The sequence below is a fragment of the Thunnus maccoyii genome, chromosome 18 (assembly GCF_910596095.1).
Source record: "Thunnus maccoyii chromosome 18, fThuMac1.1, whole genome shotgun sequence".
Classification (NCBI taxonomy): domain Eukaryota; kingdom Metazoa; phylum Chordata; class Actinopteri; order Scombriformes; family Scombridae; genus Thunnus; species Thunnus maccoyii.
The window spans coordinates 23,395,352-23,412,737 of NC_056550.1; the positions used below are offsets into that span (position 1 = coordinate 23,395,352).

At 42.0% G+C, this 17,386-nt stretch overlaps 1 protein-coding gene across 1 annotated transcript; it reads left to right on the forward strand.

Moving 5' to 3' along the window:
* Positions 1 to 625: 625 nt before the first annotated feature.
* Positions 626 to 16,881, forward strand: LOC121883497 (neurexophilin-1). Its single transcript, XM_042391785.1, has 2 exons — positions 626 to 1,140; positions 16,086 to 16,881. Exons 1-2 carry the CDS (start codon positions 1,084 to 1,086, stop codon positions 16,857 to 16,859), a joined length of 831 nt encoding a protein of 276 aa, XP_042247719.1. The 5' UTR covers positions 626 to 1,083; the 3' UTR covers positions 16,860 to 16,881.
* Positions 16,882 to 17,386: the final 505 nt, after the last annotated feature.

The window sequence follows — 17,386 nt, forward strand, 5'->3', positions numbered from 1 at the left end:
GGGGTGGGGTGAGGGACAGGCCTGAACCTGATGTGACAGCATGCATGAGGATCAGACTTTGAGTAGCTGCAAACCTGAGCTCAAATGATACCATAGGACATAGGAGTCGTGTTTGTTGTGACAAGCGTGGTGCGAAAACAGACCCAGTCTTCCCCCAATCAATGACTTTCACCCTCCCACAGTGATGATTATGTTTAATGACAGGCTCGGTGATGAGAAATGCCCACAAAGTTGTCATCAGATTATCGAGGTCTGTTCTGGGGTTGAACAAACTCATGTCAGAAATATTGGTGAGGGATTGGACAGGAGAGACACTCGTACAAGTGGAACAGATGTTTATTGTTGTTTGACTACCGGTCGTTTATTTTAATTGCTCTTTATTTTGATTGCATGTGAAAATGAATTGAACGGATGGGATTAGGAAAAAAAAGGAGAAAGAGGGAGATTGCCGGATAGGTGGAGAGAGATGGAGATAAGGGGGGGTGGAGGGGGGGGCGAAAGAGAGAGAAAGGAGATTCAATGATGAGAGGAAGAGGGGGAGAGGCAGAGAGAGAGAGAGAGAGAGAGAGAGAGAGAGAGAGAGAGAGAGAGAGAGAGAGAGAGAGAGAGAGAGAGAATAGAAACTGTTAAACTGTTCGCTCTTCCCAGTCTCAGCATCGCTCAGTTTCTGCAGGAGGCTGCAGCTCCATCCCTATAGGACATCCATTGGCACCGATGACAAGATATGATCTACCCACTTCCCAGTTAACCCGTTTCACTCTGAGCTGGGATCTCTTTATTTCTCTGCATGGATAATAACAGCCTACCGCATATTCATGGATTTCTCATACCACTACTAATTTGACTCAAACCCGGGAAAAGACAAAAAAGGAGGGGACTCCAAGTGGTTTATAGGTTTGTGGAAGCAGCACTTCAGCCTGCCTTGGACATGGGACCGTGCGTCAGCCGAGAGGGATCCGGTGCCGGAGGAAAAGCATCTTCCTGAAGGAGGAAAAGCCCGTCTGCGGGAGTTTTTTAAAAAAATTTTCTTTCTCTTTTTTTTTTGCAACCGGAGAGGGGGAGCTGTGGGTTTTACGCGCCGGAATGATGCGTCCCAACCGCGGCTTCATCCTGCTTCTCCTCAACGGGACCGCTTGTTTGGTAAGAAACGAGTGGGAGTGGGAGGGAAAGTCACACTGGGGGGTCTTTATGCATTTTGCTCTAAATGGCCTTATATTAGCCAGGTAACACCTCGTACCTGCGTCATGAGGTACGGTGAGGTGTCTGCTCCCCATTTGCGCCAAAAACTTCCAAACTCGGTCATACAAGTGCACCAAATTTGTATGTTGAAACATGTGGGAACGGTAACTGATAGCTAAGGTGATGCTGGTCAAAATGATAAATTACCAGATGTTCAGATCATTTGTGCATCTCGCAGAGCTGCAGAGATAATTCTCGTCTGTTGTGTTATTTTCGTTGCGTTCAAACGTATTTTTGGAGATCTGTGTTTTATATTATTTCACTATTATAATTCCTAAGACAGTAATATTCACTTTGACCCTGCTCGGCTGAGGTACGGCGGGTGCACTATCACTATTCCCAGCGGACACTCGTGCTGGCAGCATGCAGAGCGCACCGCGCCGTCGGTGTCCAACACCAGTCTATTTCTACTCTGTGCGTATTTTGAGTCACATCAGTCTTTTAAGCTGTCACTCTTTTTATATTATTGGATCAATTGAAAGTGAGTAACACAATTAAGCAGAAAAATTACACCAAAAGTGCACATCCATGATAAATAAATGAACTGCAAGCAGGTGTAACCTTTTAACTAGTGCAAGAGAAGAAACAAAACAGAAAAAAATAATTTAGAAGCTTAGATCAGTGTGATAAATATATATTTTTCATCCATTAGCTTCTGTCATCCAACCAAACTGCAAAAAAAGTTGGTTTACCCTCCATTAGCTCACATATTTAGCTTTAAAATTGAGTTGTTTAATCTAAGAGTGCAGTTTAACTCCACTAGACACTACAGACACATATCTTCTCAGTCTTTTTTTTTAATGACACTCATTAGCTACACACAGCTGCTCCAAAATGGTTTTGCTGTATGGAAGATCTGGAGGTTGGAATACTTTTTCATGTCAAAGATCGACAGAAAGACGAGACAAGCGGTGCTGTTTTTGGAAATTCTTTACTCTGAGGACTATCACTTTACAGCAATGTCAGATATTAAATACAGAATTTGTACTGTACGTGGGGGAGATGACTTTGAAGTGAGTGAGTCATTTTCTATTCTTTATTTGAGCTAACTAATAATAAATGAAGTAATACTAAGTATATATTTTCCATAGTACGTTCCTGTGGGCCTAAAACACCAGATGTGTGACATGAACTGTTTCTGTAGCCTTAATGAATGCTTCCAAAATTACATAACCTTACAATCAAATCTGAATCACCCACTCTTCTTTCCATGTGTGTTTGCAAATTTATTAAAAAGCAGCCCGTTAATGAGAAATCATCTCTTGATTCACATGAGAAAACTTGAAAACATCCTTCTGCTCGGAAACCCTCTGGGCTGAGAAGCTCACTCATCACAGGACCCAGGAAATGAGAGCGAGCTCCAAAAAAAAAAAAAAAAAACATAAGTGCAGTTGAAATATTCAAGTGAGGTTGAGTGCTTGTTTGATGCACCCGTTTATGTCGGCGTCTCTTCAAGAATGACCTTACGGTTTTCCTATTAAGGTGTTATTCAGGTGCGTTGACTTAAGTAATGGCCCTTTTGGTGATTCGAGGTCTAACAGGCATTTGTTGTAATGAACTAAACACACCCAGATTTACTTAGATGAGACAGAGCAGTTCTCTGAGGAAGAAGAGACCACACGCTGACTTAAAATATGGGGAATGAATGCCTTTTCAGCCGCTGTATAACTAGATACAAGAGTGCTGGATAATAGGCTTAAGACTCACTCTTATGTTGTCTTGGTTCTGGGAGCATTTTGTGAGCTGCAGGGCTACAGCCTATCGTAACCCAGAAGGTCTGTGGCTAATGATAATGAAATTAATTGGAGCTTTTTCTCCCCCTCTCCAGACCATGTATCTATGAAAAACGTACATGACATCCCTCAGCAGGAGATCTTGGGTAATTCATTAGCCCCGTGACATTGATAAATTATGGAGCAATTCATAAATTAAGTAACTTTTTACTATGCAACAGAGCGGTGATTAATCAACTTATAAGCCTACTATGCATTAAAAATTCGATTTGGATGATTTTCTGTTGTAATAGCTCCGCAATTCTCAAAGAGGGTTTAGGTCTCCAGGGACCTTTTGTTAATGGCAACTAATATACTTTAGATGACTGTTAACACAAGGTGCCACTGTTGTGGTTTAAATGATGAATGATAGGTTTCAAATGTTAATTATTCTCTGTATTTGAATGAAGGGTTATGAATAATATAAACCATCTCAGTTATGTAATTGACTGCTTGAGAAATTATGTTTATTTTTGGCAGCGGTTCGAGTTATTCTTCATGTGACGCTCAGCAAGCAGACTGGATTTGTTTCACTTAACTAAATGGCTAATGTGCATATATCAAGAGACTAATCTGTGGAAAATTTAAGGAGGATGTTTTGACATTTAGTGTCCTTTCACTGTCATTGTGATTAGTGGTCAGTTGTTGGTCAAGCAGCGCCAAGATGTGCAAATTACAATCTTTGTAAGGACAAAATTCACCATTAAACAGATACGGCAGATGACAGGTGAAGTGTGCTAACACCATCAGCAGAAGGGAAAGACAGGTGCCTATAGAAGATAAGTTGACACATTGGAAATAGAAAGAGCAGACACAGATTGGTGTAAAGATGAAAGAAACAAGAGGAAGTGAGAGGAGGTGTAGATAAGTGCTAAAAAAAAAAATAATGAGTTAAACATCTGCCTCAGAGGTTTATGCTCCAAGTTGACAGTCATCATAATTTCTTTCTCCGTTTTGCACAAAAACATCCAAGAAAATACACTTACTGTAATCCACACATAATTACAGCTGCAGCAGTGTGCCTGAACCATGCACAGCACACAAGGTTGACAATCTGAATCCCCCAGACCAGCCAGTGAAATCTGGGAGGGGTGAGGTGAATGAGACTCTTCCTCAACAATCTGAATAACTACCAATAAAGAATGAAGTGCCCTCGCACGGGGCATTGAACTCAACAGCTCTAGTGAACAAAATGCATTCTCCCCTCTGCAATTATTCCAAAATCACTCCACTTTCCCTAGAAATAAGATTGAGGTCTATTCAACATGCCTTTTTTGAGTGTTATTTTAAATAGGTACATTTTTTAACTCAATTAAAATGTTCCTCACTCAACACTCGAACGAGAGGACATAAAATAAACACCTGCGCCTAAATACACGTGCGAACCCACAAAACAGCTTATTTATTCAAGGAATTCTGACCTTGCATGTGCTGTAACCTTCACGTGGAGTTCGCTGGGGATACAGGAGCGCTGCTCTTCATATATACGCTCACGCTGAGCTCACAGCTGCTCTTTCACACAAGATTTTTCTAGAAGGGATGAACGTCAGGTAGCCTCTCTGTGGCCATGAGAGACAGGACCGCTTTATACTCCCTCTGATTGCTTTCAGTGCAGACGCAGACACCGGCCATCATGCTTGATAACTGAATTTCACCTCTGTAGCTGTGCACAGAATGTCACTTTTCGCAGATTGAATTTCAGCGAAGACATTTCATACATATTCCAAGGTTTATGTGTCACATTCGTCTCCGCGCAGGTACATAGGTAATTCAGAAATATAAAGAAAACATGACACATCCATGAATTCACATTGAAAAAATTATGATCTTGCGCAGTTTTCCATTTCTAAACTTTTATCATCGCCCTCCATTCGACTTTGCCGTGAGCAAGGAAGCACTTATTTTACACGGCTTGTCAATTCAAAACAAATTATGTTCTTACGACGAAGCCTTCACAAAGCCAAAATCCCCTTTTATAACAAAGACAAGTTGAGCAGTACAAAAACAGCAACGGGCCACTTGAATCATAACATAGCACTACAACAACCGAGAAAACACAAGGCATAAAAAAAATCCAAGAAAAACTGCTTGTAGTTTGCCTGGAGACACCATGAGACAGCATGGTGCAACAATGCACTAACACACACTGTGCAAAGATTTGTGTGTGAGGTTAAAAAGCAGAGGCTATCTGACGCTAATTCTAACCACATCAGACTCCTCTCTCCCTTTTGGCCTGTCATAAAGTCTTAGATTCATGTTTCTTAGATACCTGTCCTCCTCGCAGGGTTGCTGACCTTGTCCACCCAGATACATCCCCGGCTAAGCAGAGATACCACCTTAATCCTGAGAAAACAAATGGAAAGAACATCACTGTCTGATGCAGCATACAGTATATTGCATACAGACACAAATGTGAGACAGCAGCAGCAGACTGAATACAAATTTTTTTTTTTTTTTTTTGCTTTCTCGCTCCTCTTGAGTCTTCCTTTTTTTTTTTGCCATCATTGTCGAAATCTGCATGTCAGAGCTCATAAGCTTCCACTCACCACCTCACATCCCTCTTCATGTCTCCCACACAGACGCCGGAAACACAAAACTCATTACTGTCAAAATTTCTATCTTAAGGGAGGGTTTGGCTGTAACTGCAGACAGAACAGTTCATAATGCTGATGACATCTGTCCTGTAGTTTTCCCTCGTGAAGGCATAAAGGATCATGACGGGGTGATGTTAGAGAGATAGCTAAAGGGATTAAGCTGAAAAAACCTTCGCTCAGTACTTAGACATCTAATTTATTCATTTTATTTGGGCACAATTCACAGAAAAAAAATAAAGTGCAAATGTTTCTTTATGTTGGGCTTTTGGAGAGAACCACTTGACCATGATTCCTTTGGAGTGATGATAGATAACAACAGAGCTGAACTTGAAACCACATTTTAACTTTGGATTTGGGCAAAAATGAAAAACATATTTCAGTTAAATTTCAGCACATTAAGTGTATTTTGCTGCACAATTGACCTTTTTGTAAGTTATGAGTTGGTTCAGAACGAATAAAAAAAACATTTACAGAATATATTTCTCAGAATTTTGTTTTGTTTAGGATACAGAGACCAAACTGATGACATTTCACAAGTTTTGCTGCTCTCGCTGTTTTCCAAATCAACAAACTTCAGATTGTTCGGTTTTTCCATCATTTCATAAACACGACTTCCGTTAACAAAATTAGAATCTGGACTTGAACTGCCTCCAATTTCTGTAAACTTCTCCCCAGAGTGTCTCAAACATGTGTTAAGAGATTCATCATCGCCAAATTTACACTGTTAACAGTACAGTAGAGGTCAGTTTGATTATATAATTGGTTGTTTGTGTTTTTGCTCCAGAAATGTGATACTTATTCTTGAAGCAGATCCACATGGCTCTTGGCTTTTTTGGCTCTTCCTAACAGTATGATTCCCTGTGTTTTAACCTATTTTACTCTGATTTTTTTGTTTACATTTTATTTCCTATTTTGCAAATGAGTAAACAAATGATGAGAAATCACAGGAACAATATATATACATGAGGAAGCAGGGCAGCTGGTGTTATAATGGACAGCCTCTGTAACTTCCTGCCTGTGGTGTAAAACAGCTTGAGTTATGCACAACCACAGCGTGAATGACCCCAGAGGTGCACCTCTTCCCCCCTGACCACCCGCTGAGGAACCCACTGGAGGACCCACCCTCCACTTCCCTCTCCCCCCACTACCCCCCCCCCCCTCCACCCCTCCTCAGGCTCCCAGCAGCCCCACAACCGCCGCACAGACAGGCAGAGAGAGAAAAGAGAGAGACAGACAGAGAGAAAGCATGCTCCCTGACACACTGACAGCCCTTCATAGTGAAGCGCCGAGCTGTCCTGAGACAGAATACGTTGTCTGCTCAAAACCAGCACAATTTATTGTGGCATTGCTCTCTGGGAGACTGCACGGGGAGACAGTGCAGACCCTGAAAGAATATCTGTAGGTTTGTCTGCTGGTTCGGATAGTGAAGGGTGGATTACAGTGCACAGCTTAAAGAAAAATGATTCGTAGCCTTGGGTAGAATGAGTGGGTGTTACTCCCAGGGGATCGAGATAAAGATGCGCTTGACTTTCACACGGAGGAATAACTAAGGATGGGAAAATCCATAACAGACGTTTTAATTTCAGAGAGGTTCTATTGGTGCTGACAATAGTAAAAGTTCTTTTACTGCATTGTGAAAATGCAACTGTTATGGAGTACTATAAATAGTGTCAATATAGAGTAAAATCCTCATCATTTCAAGATCCAAACAATATTAGAAAAGGCCATAAGGGAGCAGGGGACGTGGGTTTATTTGAAGAGGGAACACCAGGCTGTCACTGTAGTTTAAGCTTTCCTGATGCAGCAGGCTTTGAGGCTCACGCTGACCGCATCCTGGTGTGACTGGAGCCACTAGATACCACGCCAGAATGAGACGAGGGAGCGAAAGCACATTTATATTCTCAATTCTCTCACAATCTGTAAACAGTCTGTTCTGCGTGAATGAACATCGAGTGTGCAGTTCACCAGCGTGCTGCCCGGTAACGGTACAGTGATTTTCAGGGTCAGAGTGGTGCACATGTCCAGACAAGACCCACTGAGGGTCTTTACGTGGGGGTTTCCAATTAAAGCAGTGCACAGCCACAGGGATCAGGGAATTTGGCTGAGCTTGAAAGAGAGCATTTCAAGTACAGTAAATGGATAATAGGATCATTTTAGCAGAGCACAGCAATTTCTGTATTGAACTGAGATTGTATTGTTGTAGACTAGAGAACAGTGATGACTAATAATTATGTTAACCTTTATTTGTCCAGACAAAGTCCATTTGAGCAGTCGTGCACTTATCTATGCTGCGCTTCACTGTGACCCTGTTAAGAGCTGTTGTGTCTGCTTTACCTAAAGCATGAAAAGGTATTTTGTTAGTGCATTAAGAAAATGTCATGTGACTTTTAAACAGCATTTTCTGAACTCCTGCCTCTATAGTTAAGGCTTGGTTATGTTAAGGTTGAGGAGAGATTGCTTAGTACTTAAAAGAGACCGATGTTTTGTCTGTTGGTGGGAAATGAGATACAAACCATTGTCTCTGGTGTTAAAGTGATACACTTGGGTTGCAGATGTATCCTTTTTCATAACTTTTTGTAGCAGGATTACGCAACATTCTCCTTTGCTACACTGAAAGTTAACGTGATGCATGCATGTCACAAAACACAAAAGTCATTTAAAGTGTCTGAACAATGCTGTCATTTCCAGATTGTCTCTAATCCACTTGAGGTGAAGTGCAGCTTACACCTGTTGTCAGGATGCATGTCAGTTGTCTTTGTCTGTCGATTAAGCGCGTGTGATTAGATTTCACTTCCCTGCTCAAGTTTTGTTTTATCTGTTAAAGACTGCTGCTACCTAACAGGAAGAGAAAAAAAAAAGTCTAAATCCCGCAAGAGAGAGTCAGATTACTGTGGCAGTTCGGTACACTTTGGGTAGAGACTTGTCTCCGTTGTCCAAGCTGTTTGGCATATGCAAATCAATTAGTTTGTAGTCTTATATGCATGCAACCTGCAAAATGTACTAGACAGAGCTTCAAAGCAATCAGGGATGCATTCGTGTTCACCATACAAATGTGGACACATCTGGTGCACCTCTAGCTGAAGCGACTGAGTCCTGCAACCAAAGCTGTATTTAGAGCTGTCCACTAATTATCGGATGCCAAGATTCATTGTCTTTACACAGTTACACACGTCTCCTAACAAATCCTCCAAATTAAACAACAAAATAGGTCTTTGGTCCATGCACTCCACGACGACACACAGTAGCGTTTTCTGATTAGTGGGCTTTGTCACTTGAAAGTAAACATACTGTATGACTGATTTTTCTTTGGAGGAGAGTCTCGTTACACACATTACCTGCTGGGACCTGCACAGACCACAAACCAGGGTCTGATTTGGCCTCTTAGCACCTTCACTGAAGCAATTGCACATGAGCATATCAATTGGTTGTTGTGTTGCAAAAAGAAAGAATTATTAATTTGCTTTTTAGCTGGGGTTTTATAACTGGGAACTGCTCAGCTATTTGTGTGTATATGCTCTTGGGCGGGTGTTCAAAATTCATCAGAAATACTAGAGCATTAAGTCATGCAACAGCCCCTGATAAGACTGCATTTAAATGGAGGTTTTTAATTTTTCCTGAACCTCCATGAGACGATTGTAAAGTTCTGCCAGCTTTTACCAGACAGGTGTGAGTACCGTAGCAGCACTTTAATCAGCTTCGTCCCATCAGCCCATGCTTTGCTCCCCGTTCCCTCGGGAGAGACTGGGGAGAAACCATCCCCTGCTGCCCTCTCTCCGCCCTCCTCGCACCGCCAACTTGTCGATATCTTATAATGTAAAAATTTGATAGCCAATTCAGAGCCTGGCTTCTCTCTGAGCATACAGAATGAGCCCAAATCCACTGGGACCACACGGCTGAACCTGTCCAAAATGAGCTGGGGAAGAGAGTGGAGGATGCAGAAAGAAAGAATAGGTGTGGAAAAGAGTTTAAAATAAAAAGATTCAGTGTAGCGAGTTTGTTCACCCACTGCAGATCTAAGCTAGTGACCCCCGAGAAGCCGGAGTAAATTATTCATTAAGAGTCAAATGGCTTGTTTCTTGTGAAATTACCTTTCTCTTCCTCACCTCCTCTTGGATCTACACTAGCCAGAAGAATAATTAGTTATAAGGACACAGCCATTTTCAGACTTTAATCATGTAACTCAGGAGTCTCCTGCAGTGAGCATATTAGATCTGGAGACGGGGAGAGGAGAGAGAGAGAGAAAAAAAGAATAAAGAATTGACGAACACTTAAGAAATCTGAGCTGCCTCGCTCTTTAATTAAAAATTGATGTCATGTTAGAGATGAGGATTTCAATGCAACAGCCAGAGGAAAATTGAGTGCTTATTGAACTTGTCAGCTCCCCAGGACAAGCACATGCTTTCAGCCCTGCTGGGTGGCTCTACAGGCTGATTCTCTGTATCAATCAATCAATCAATTTACTTTATTCCAGATCTTGCATCCATACGAGGAAAAAGATACAATTTCAAACTCGTAACACACATCATACATACAGTATACACACATCCCAGGAAGTGTTTGTTTGGTGATATGCAGATCAAAAGAGTTTGGACATTTAAATTACTACATTTCAAATTGAAGCATTTGCTGAATTAAAGTCAGTGAAATGCTGTGGAATTGATGTTTTTTTATGTACTGTGGACATCTAAAAGTTTTCACTTAATTAATCTAAATTAAGACGGTTTTAATAAAGATTCCTAGATGTCTTTTCACCAGGAAATTACCAAATCAGTTGTATACACATATAATAAAAATTAAATCATTTTTAAAAAACTGCACAAATAGAGCCCCAGATTGGAGCTAACCTTTATTTTTATTATCCGCCAATATATTTTAATATCTGCCATTTATTTTTCTCTATTATTTAAACCAGCAGTAACTCATTTTTGGCCACTGAGGGGCAGCAGAAACAAGCTGTGAACTGACAACTTATAAGTTGATATCGTAGACTTATTAACAAACATTCGCCTATTTTACACATTTAAGTAGATACAGAGCAACATTTCATTTTATAGAGCCTCGTTTGTGTCCATCCAATGAATGAATCATTCTCCTTTTAGCTCTGAGGGAAATATCTAGCTCTTAAGCTGTTAAATGATGTGCAATCTCTGCCATTTGATGCTGTGCATTTAGCATACAGTGGGGTGAAAACAGCTGCCTGCTGCAGCTGAAAACAATGCTATGAGAGCCGTGAGAGTGAACCAAGACCAAAAGAGCCCCGAAACCAAAACCAAAACAATGTAAGATGTCATAAAGCTCCATAAAGCTTAGGGGAGCTGCAGAGTCAGGTGACAATTCCTCAGTGAAAATGATCCCCTTTCACATTAAACATAATCATTCAATTCATTGTCATTATAAAAATACTGATTATAGCTGCTTTAATAAATGAATTGTCTGTTCTATATTAAAAAGGTCTGTCACAATTTCCTAAAACCCAAGGTGACATTTTCAAATTGCTTGTTTTGCCCGACCAAACATCCAAAATCCAAAGATATTCAATTTATAATCACATAAAACAGAGAAAAACAGCAAAAGAAGCTGAAACCAGATAATGTTTAATGTTGAAAAATTACTCATTTATCAGAATAGTTGTTGATCAACTAACCAATTTATTGTTCAGCTCTAATCCCCAGTTTTCTCAAGTATGAAGAATCCAGCTCTTATCTGCAACCCATGTTTTTTTCAGGAGCCTGACAAATTAAGTCTTCATGTGTGAATTTAACTGACTTTAATTTCAGCGCGGTATCTACTTCTTTGGTTGACACACTAGTCTGTCACCAGTCTCCGGCTTCTGTGAGTTATGGCACAGATTTCAGTTAAGTGGCTCCCTTATCTCTGTGCTATATTATGGCAATAGTGTGCTTCTGTCACCAGGGGAAAGGGGTTAAAATGGTGTACCTGTCACTATAACAGGCTGATTATTGCCTGTGGAGCTGGCAGGCTTGTGAGGATCGCTCCCCTCCCCACACTCCCTGCTGGGAGAGAGGCCTGGGGCCTGTGCTCATTGAGGCTGAATGACTCACAATTACCACAGCGACAGAGCCTGCAGCCACCTCCCATCTTCTCCAGCCGTTTCACTGACTCACTTAGCGCACATGACAAATGACAAAATCACCCTGAACCTCCGCCCCCTCGCTAAGACCCGATTGCCCATCGCCCACACTTTGCCTACTGTACTTAAAGCTGGGATGCATCTTGCCAAGCTTCATGAAACAAAACAAACTTACTCTGAAAGTATCCTGTTCTTCTACTCAGTACAGCCTTTCAAAGCAACAGTTAACTGTACACTCTACTATGTACATGTTATAACACTAGTGCAGAGCTCACTCAAAACATGCCTGTTCAGAACAGGCCTCCCATATTGCTGGTTGCAGCTTGTTCGAGAACCACTCATTCAAACAACTTCACACTCAATACTGCACTTCCTTGGGTCCTCAGCAATACACCCACCAAGTGAGAAGTAGATTGGTCGGGACAGACTTACATACAGACAGACAGAGACTCCTTTCATTTTAGTTAGATTTTTGCTTAGATTAGTTTCATTGAGGTGATTGTATCTTGAATAAGATTGTGTGATTCTTATTTCCGTCATTTGTTTTCTGTATCGGCTGCTGTGTGTTGCTTTGGGCAGGCTCGTGTTACGTTGGTAGTTTCCGGCTTCCCTCTCTCCGGGTTCTGCTCTCCTCTGGTATTGCTGCTCGCAGCTTTCTCGAGAACCGCTCATCCAAACGACTTCACACTCGACGCTGCACTTCCTTGGATCCACAGCGGTACACCCGCTGAGTGTGAAGATGATTGGGTGAACGGTTGTCAAGAAAATCTAAGGACAGACAGGCAGACAGACAGATAGACAGACAAAGACTCCCGTGGTTGCTGTATGTTGCAGCTATGTGGCTGCATGGCCGCCATATTGGAGAGGTCAAGATCTGCTAAATGTTTTCTTTGATATCTTTAACATTTCTCATCCAAACAACTTCACACCCAACACTGCACCTCCTTGGATCCACAGCAATACACCGGCCAAGTGTGAAGTGGATAGGATGAATGGTTCTCGAGATATGTGAAGGACATAAATACATACATATAGACAGACAGACAGACAGACAGAGTCCTTGCTTTATAGTTGGTGCATATTTTGGTATGACCTAGTGAACATTGCAGTTGCAGCCCTAGAAATAATCCGCTGAAGTCTTTCAAAACGCTTCTTTAATGCTATGACACTGATATCCGAAAAAGAAAAAAGTCATTTGCGGTGCATCATCAAAGGATGACTTCTTGGACTTGATTTTAAATATGAAAGCAAGTGAGTGAGATGAATACCCAACATTAGTGCTTGGCTGTTAACAAATCACTGTCCGGGTATGCAAGCTAAAATGTGAAAATACTCCACTAAAAGAGAAGCAACGGATTAATCTCTTGTCATTGTGGGGGAAAAACTCGGGGGTTATTCTACACCATTTCAACTTGCTTACATTGCATTAGCCAAAGTGGGAAGCTTGCTGATAATTAAATCTTACACCTCATATACTCTCCTAGTTAAATGCAGAGTGGCGAGAGAGTTGTAACAGTATGCAGTTTTTCAGAATGGAGTGGAAAAGCAATGCTTGTTATAATATTTAATGATGAAAAATGTGTTCTTTGCTGCCTTATAAAATGTGACCTCAGTGACCTTAGAGATGTGGCATTCCCCAGACCACCAACTGTTTGAACACATGCAAATTATACCTAAAAATACATACTGTACTACGGGCTACTTATAATATTTATCTGCATATTAAAACGCTGGGCCTTTAAATTGCAATTAAAGGCATCATAGTGGTTTGGACAACTGCACAGTATGTGTTCTTTCTCTGCAGCAATAATTACAGAACTTTTTACTTCTTTTTGTCAGAGCCATATTAAGCTCATTGTAACATTTGTCTTTGACAATGATGCTGCACACTGAATCTGACACCTCCAGCGGTGCCAGACACTTAAATCTTCTGTTCAACAGAAGCACAATGCTCACTTCATCTCTTCTCCTGCAGCCTGGCCTCTGAGGCTCTCTAATGAAGACTGTGCAAAAGAGGGAGGGATGCCTTGCTCAATATGTACGCTACAAAGATCACTGCAATATGTTTTTGCACAGATACGAGTTTTGGCTCCATCTGAGAGTCACTCTAGACGAGCTGCGGTGCTGGCAAAATGATCAGGATCTTAAAAGCAAGGGGCAGTTTCATAGAAATCAAGAGTGACATATTTTTCAAGAAGCCTAAAGGGCTTTTTTTTGTAGGACACCACAGGGGCTACTAAGTGCTATCTGGGGAGGCAGGCAGAGTGCTACCCCCTGTGCCCAGCAGCCACCGGCTCACTGAAGAAAAGAAATCAAACACAAACTAATGCTTCAATAGGAGCCTTGAAATAGTGTATTTGTCATCAAAGTCATTCTGCCTGACCTCCACTTCCCCCTGTATAAAAAAAAAACAAAAATACATTTGAAAGATTAAAATCAATATATCTTCAGCTCCTCCAAATTTTTGTTCATTATTAATGAGTTTGGGATTCTCAAAGAAACTATCAGAACTATCTGATTCAAGAGGAAAGAGCCCTTGTCGGGGCTGTTATCGGTCCCTGTGGGGAGGCTAAAGGATCTGAGCGGCAGTGTAGCGTAGCAGCAGACAGGTAACTAGAGGAGAAGGCGTCTGGCCTCTAACTCCCCCATGGGAATAAGGCCAGATTAAGGAAAGAGGGGAGTCCTCTCATCTCAGTCCAAACACCAGACCACAACCACATCAGCGGGAATCCTCGCAAGGCAGTTGAAATGCGATACACGTTGTTATGAAAGGAAATACATGTTTTCAGAGAGACAGAAAATCAATATCGCTGACTGACTGCGGTGCAAGTGAACAAATCTGAGCGAGCTTGAAAAACCTGCATAAAATGGAATAAAAATGAGTCAGACTTAATAATCCTGACTAAGCCTGTATAAGGAAGCCCTGGCAGTCAAGACAGTAGATGGATCAGAGCACAGACAGGGATACATGCATTATGCATCACTGTAAAATCTCTCCGGGTACGGCGCACACACATACACAAACTTACCCCGCCGTTCGCATTTGCATCACTTATTGTTCACGTTTACCACAACTCAAAATTCACAAACGTCATGTGCGTGTATATGTGTGTGTGTGTGTGTGTGTGTATACGTGTGTGTGTGTGTTTCTCTACTGCCAAACCCAAAGGACATAATCATGCTGGATACTTCCATGGCACATTAGACAGAAGCTACCTGTTAATAGATCATTACTGTTGAATAATTACCCATTACTTTTCTCTCACATTCACATCCTCTTCACAAAGCTACTGCTGAGCACAGCAGCACTCTTATCTCCCTCACTCCTCTTCCCCTCCCTTCAGTTGATGTTAACATCTGACAGCTTTGTGTGTGTGCCGATACAGATTTTTTTTTCTTTAATTAAAACACTGGAAGTCCTAATTGGACATTAGACTTTATTCTTCTGCCCCTCTGCTTGCCCCCCCTGCTTGCCCCCCTGCTCGCCCCCCCCCCCCTCCCCTTTCTCAAACACTTTGATCCTCCAACCAAATATTTCGAGGCAATAATAGTTTCTCCTGTACTCGGACTCACACCGCAGCATTCAAGAAGCAAAAAAGCTTATTTTGAAACGGGGAAACACAGCAGCAGTCTACTCTCCTTCTGAAGTTTGTTTAAGATTTTATATAAAAACAGTTTCTCTCCGTTTAGATGATCCTTAAGCGACTTTTTCTGAATCCGGTGAAAATGCAATAGTTGGAGTGAGAATCATTAAGCTAGCACCTTGGATGAAGCTTTGGCAATACAATAATGAGTGTTTTATAACTGCTACCATGAATCCTGCTCGTTCTGGTCCAACATCTATTGTTCACAACTTTAGTAGGCATTTCTTAATGACAGGGCTTTATTGTTTTACAGGATTACAGCCTCTGAAGAAAATTGTCCACCCTCACAAATATTGATTAAACTGCCCGTGACCATGGGAGTAACAGACTTTATGTGAATCCAGTTTTGGTGTGGATTTTCTCTTTGAATCCGTTCTTTGATCCTTCTGGCATCTCCAGTAGCTCGAAAGAGGCATATGAGCCCATTACATTTGAGCTCAGGGAATTACATTGGCTCTGTGAAAACTAGACATAAAGGAGTATTTTCTCTTGCAGCCGAGGTAAACAAAAGAATGTAATAATAGCAATACCTGCAAATTTTCAACCTTTTATTTATATATATAACATTGATAGAATGTCATGGTTACTACCACTAGAGGTATGAACGGTAAATTAAGTATTGATTAAACCTTTAATTTGTTTTCTGTCCACATTTCTTTCTACCTTCCTAATAACTACTTTCTTTCTCTATTTTCTCACCGCCCTCCTTTTTCTTCGATCCCCGCCTCCACCTCCTCCTCTCCAGGTGGCCCTGGGTCAAGAAGACGACTCCTCCAGCCCCAAGAGCTCTTCAGACGACTCTTCCAAGACGGTGGGGCTCCTAAGCGGGCAGGCGCCGATCTCGCCCCTGAGTCGCTGGATGCTTCACAGTAAGAGCAGAGCTGCTAATGCCACCTCTCTGGAGCTGCCCTACCGCTCCCCAGTCCCTTTCTCCAAGCAGGAGTTTTCTAAACAGGAGTTCTGGGAGATGTTGGGCAGCGATCTGCTCAAGCCTGACGCCTCCAGCTCCAGGGTCAAACGCCGGCCCATCGTTAAGACCGGCAAGTTCAAGAAGATGTTTGGCTGGGGAGACTTCTATTCCAATATCAAGACGGTGCGGCTTAACCTGCTGATCACAGGCAAGATTGTGGACCACGGTAACGGCACGTTCAGCGTCTACTTCCGCCACAACTCCACGGGCCAGGGAAACATCTCGGTCAGCCTGGTGCCACCTGTTAAGGCGGTGGAGTTTGACCTAGAGCGCCAAAGCGTGGTCTACCCCAAGGACTCCAAGATCTTCAACTGCCGCGTGGACTATGAGAAGGTGGATCGCAGCAAGCGCACCTCGCTGTGCAACTACGACCCGTCCAAGACCTGCTTCCAGGAGCAGATTCAGAGCCACGTGTCCTGGATTTGCTCCAAGCCTTTCAAGGTCATCTGTATCTACATTTCCTTCTACAGTACGGACTACCGCTTGGTCCAGAAGGTTTGCCCGGACTACAACTACCATAACGAGATGCCCTACCTGCCCTCGGGCTAGAACACTTGAGGGGGGTAGGAGAGGTGGGAGGGGAGAGGAAAAGGGGGGTGAGTAGGAATGACTGCATCACTTGAGGAGGAAACCAGGGCTGTGAATCGTCTTCAGTGCCACTGTGGCAGTGAAACATCTTAAAAAAAACCCTCTCTCTGTAGCCTGACTATAGTAAGATGTAAAAACATATATGCAAAACAAATACTACAGTATGCAGATAATGAGGCATTTGGAATGCTTAACTGCAGCATTCATTAACTGGACTGGTAATGTAAGTTAAATACCGCCAACACGCACATTCTTACCTCAATCCAGTTTCTAAATGCCAACTTCTCGCCAGGTTATTTCTCTCTCCCATTAAGTCATTTGTGAATGTTGTCTGAATGTCCTTTTAATCACTATTTATAATATTGCTCTTTTACAAAGTCACCAGACAGTATTTTCCAGAGAAAGCAAGCATTTAAATGCTGGGATATGATTCAGTGGAGAGTTGTATACAAATTCAGACTTTATTACAAGCAGCGTACAGTGTTTAA

What these genes read in the sequence shown, in the direction of transcription:
- LOC121883497 (XM_042391785.1), top strand. Translation starts at nt 1,084, where the DNA reads ATGATGCGTCCCAACCGCGGCTTCATCCTGCTTCTCCTCAACGGGACC. An exon ending in TCAACGGGACCGCTTGTTTG is followed by an intron (nt 1,141 to 16,085) that starts GTAAGAAACGAG and finishes CCTCCTCTCCAG; the next exon opens with GTGGCCCTGGGTCAAGAAGA.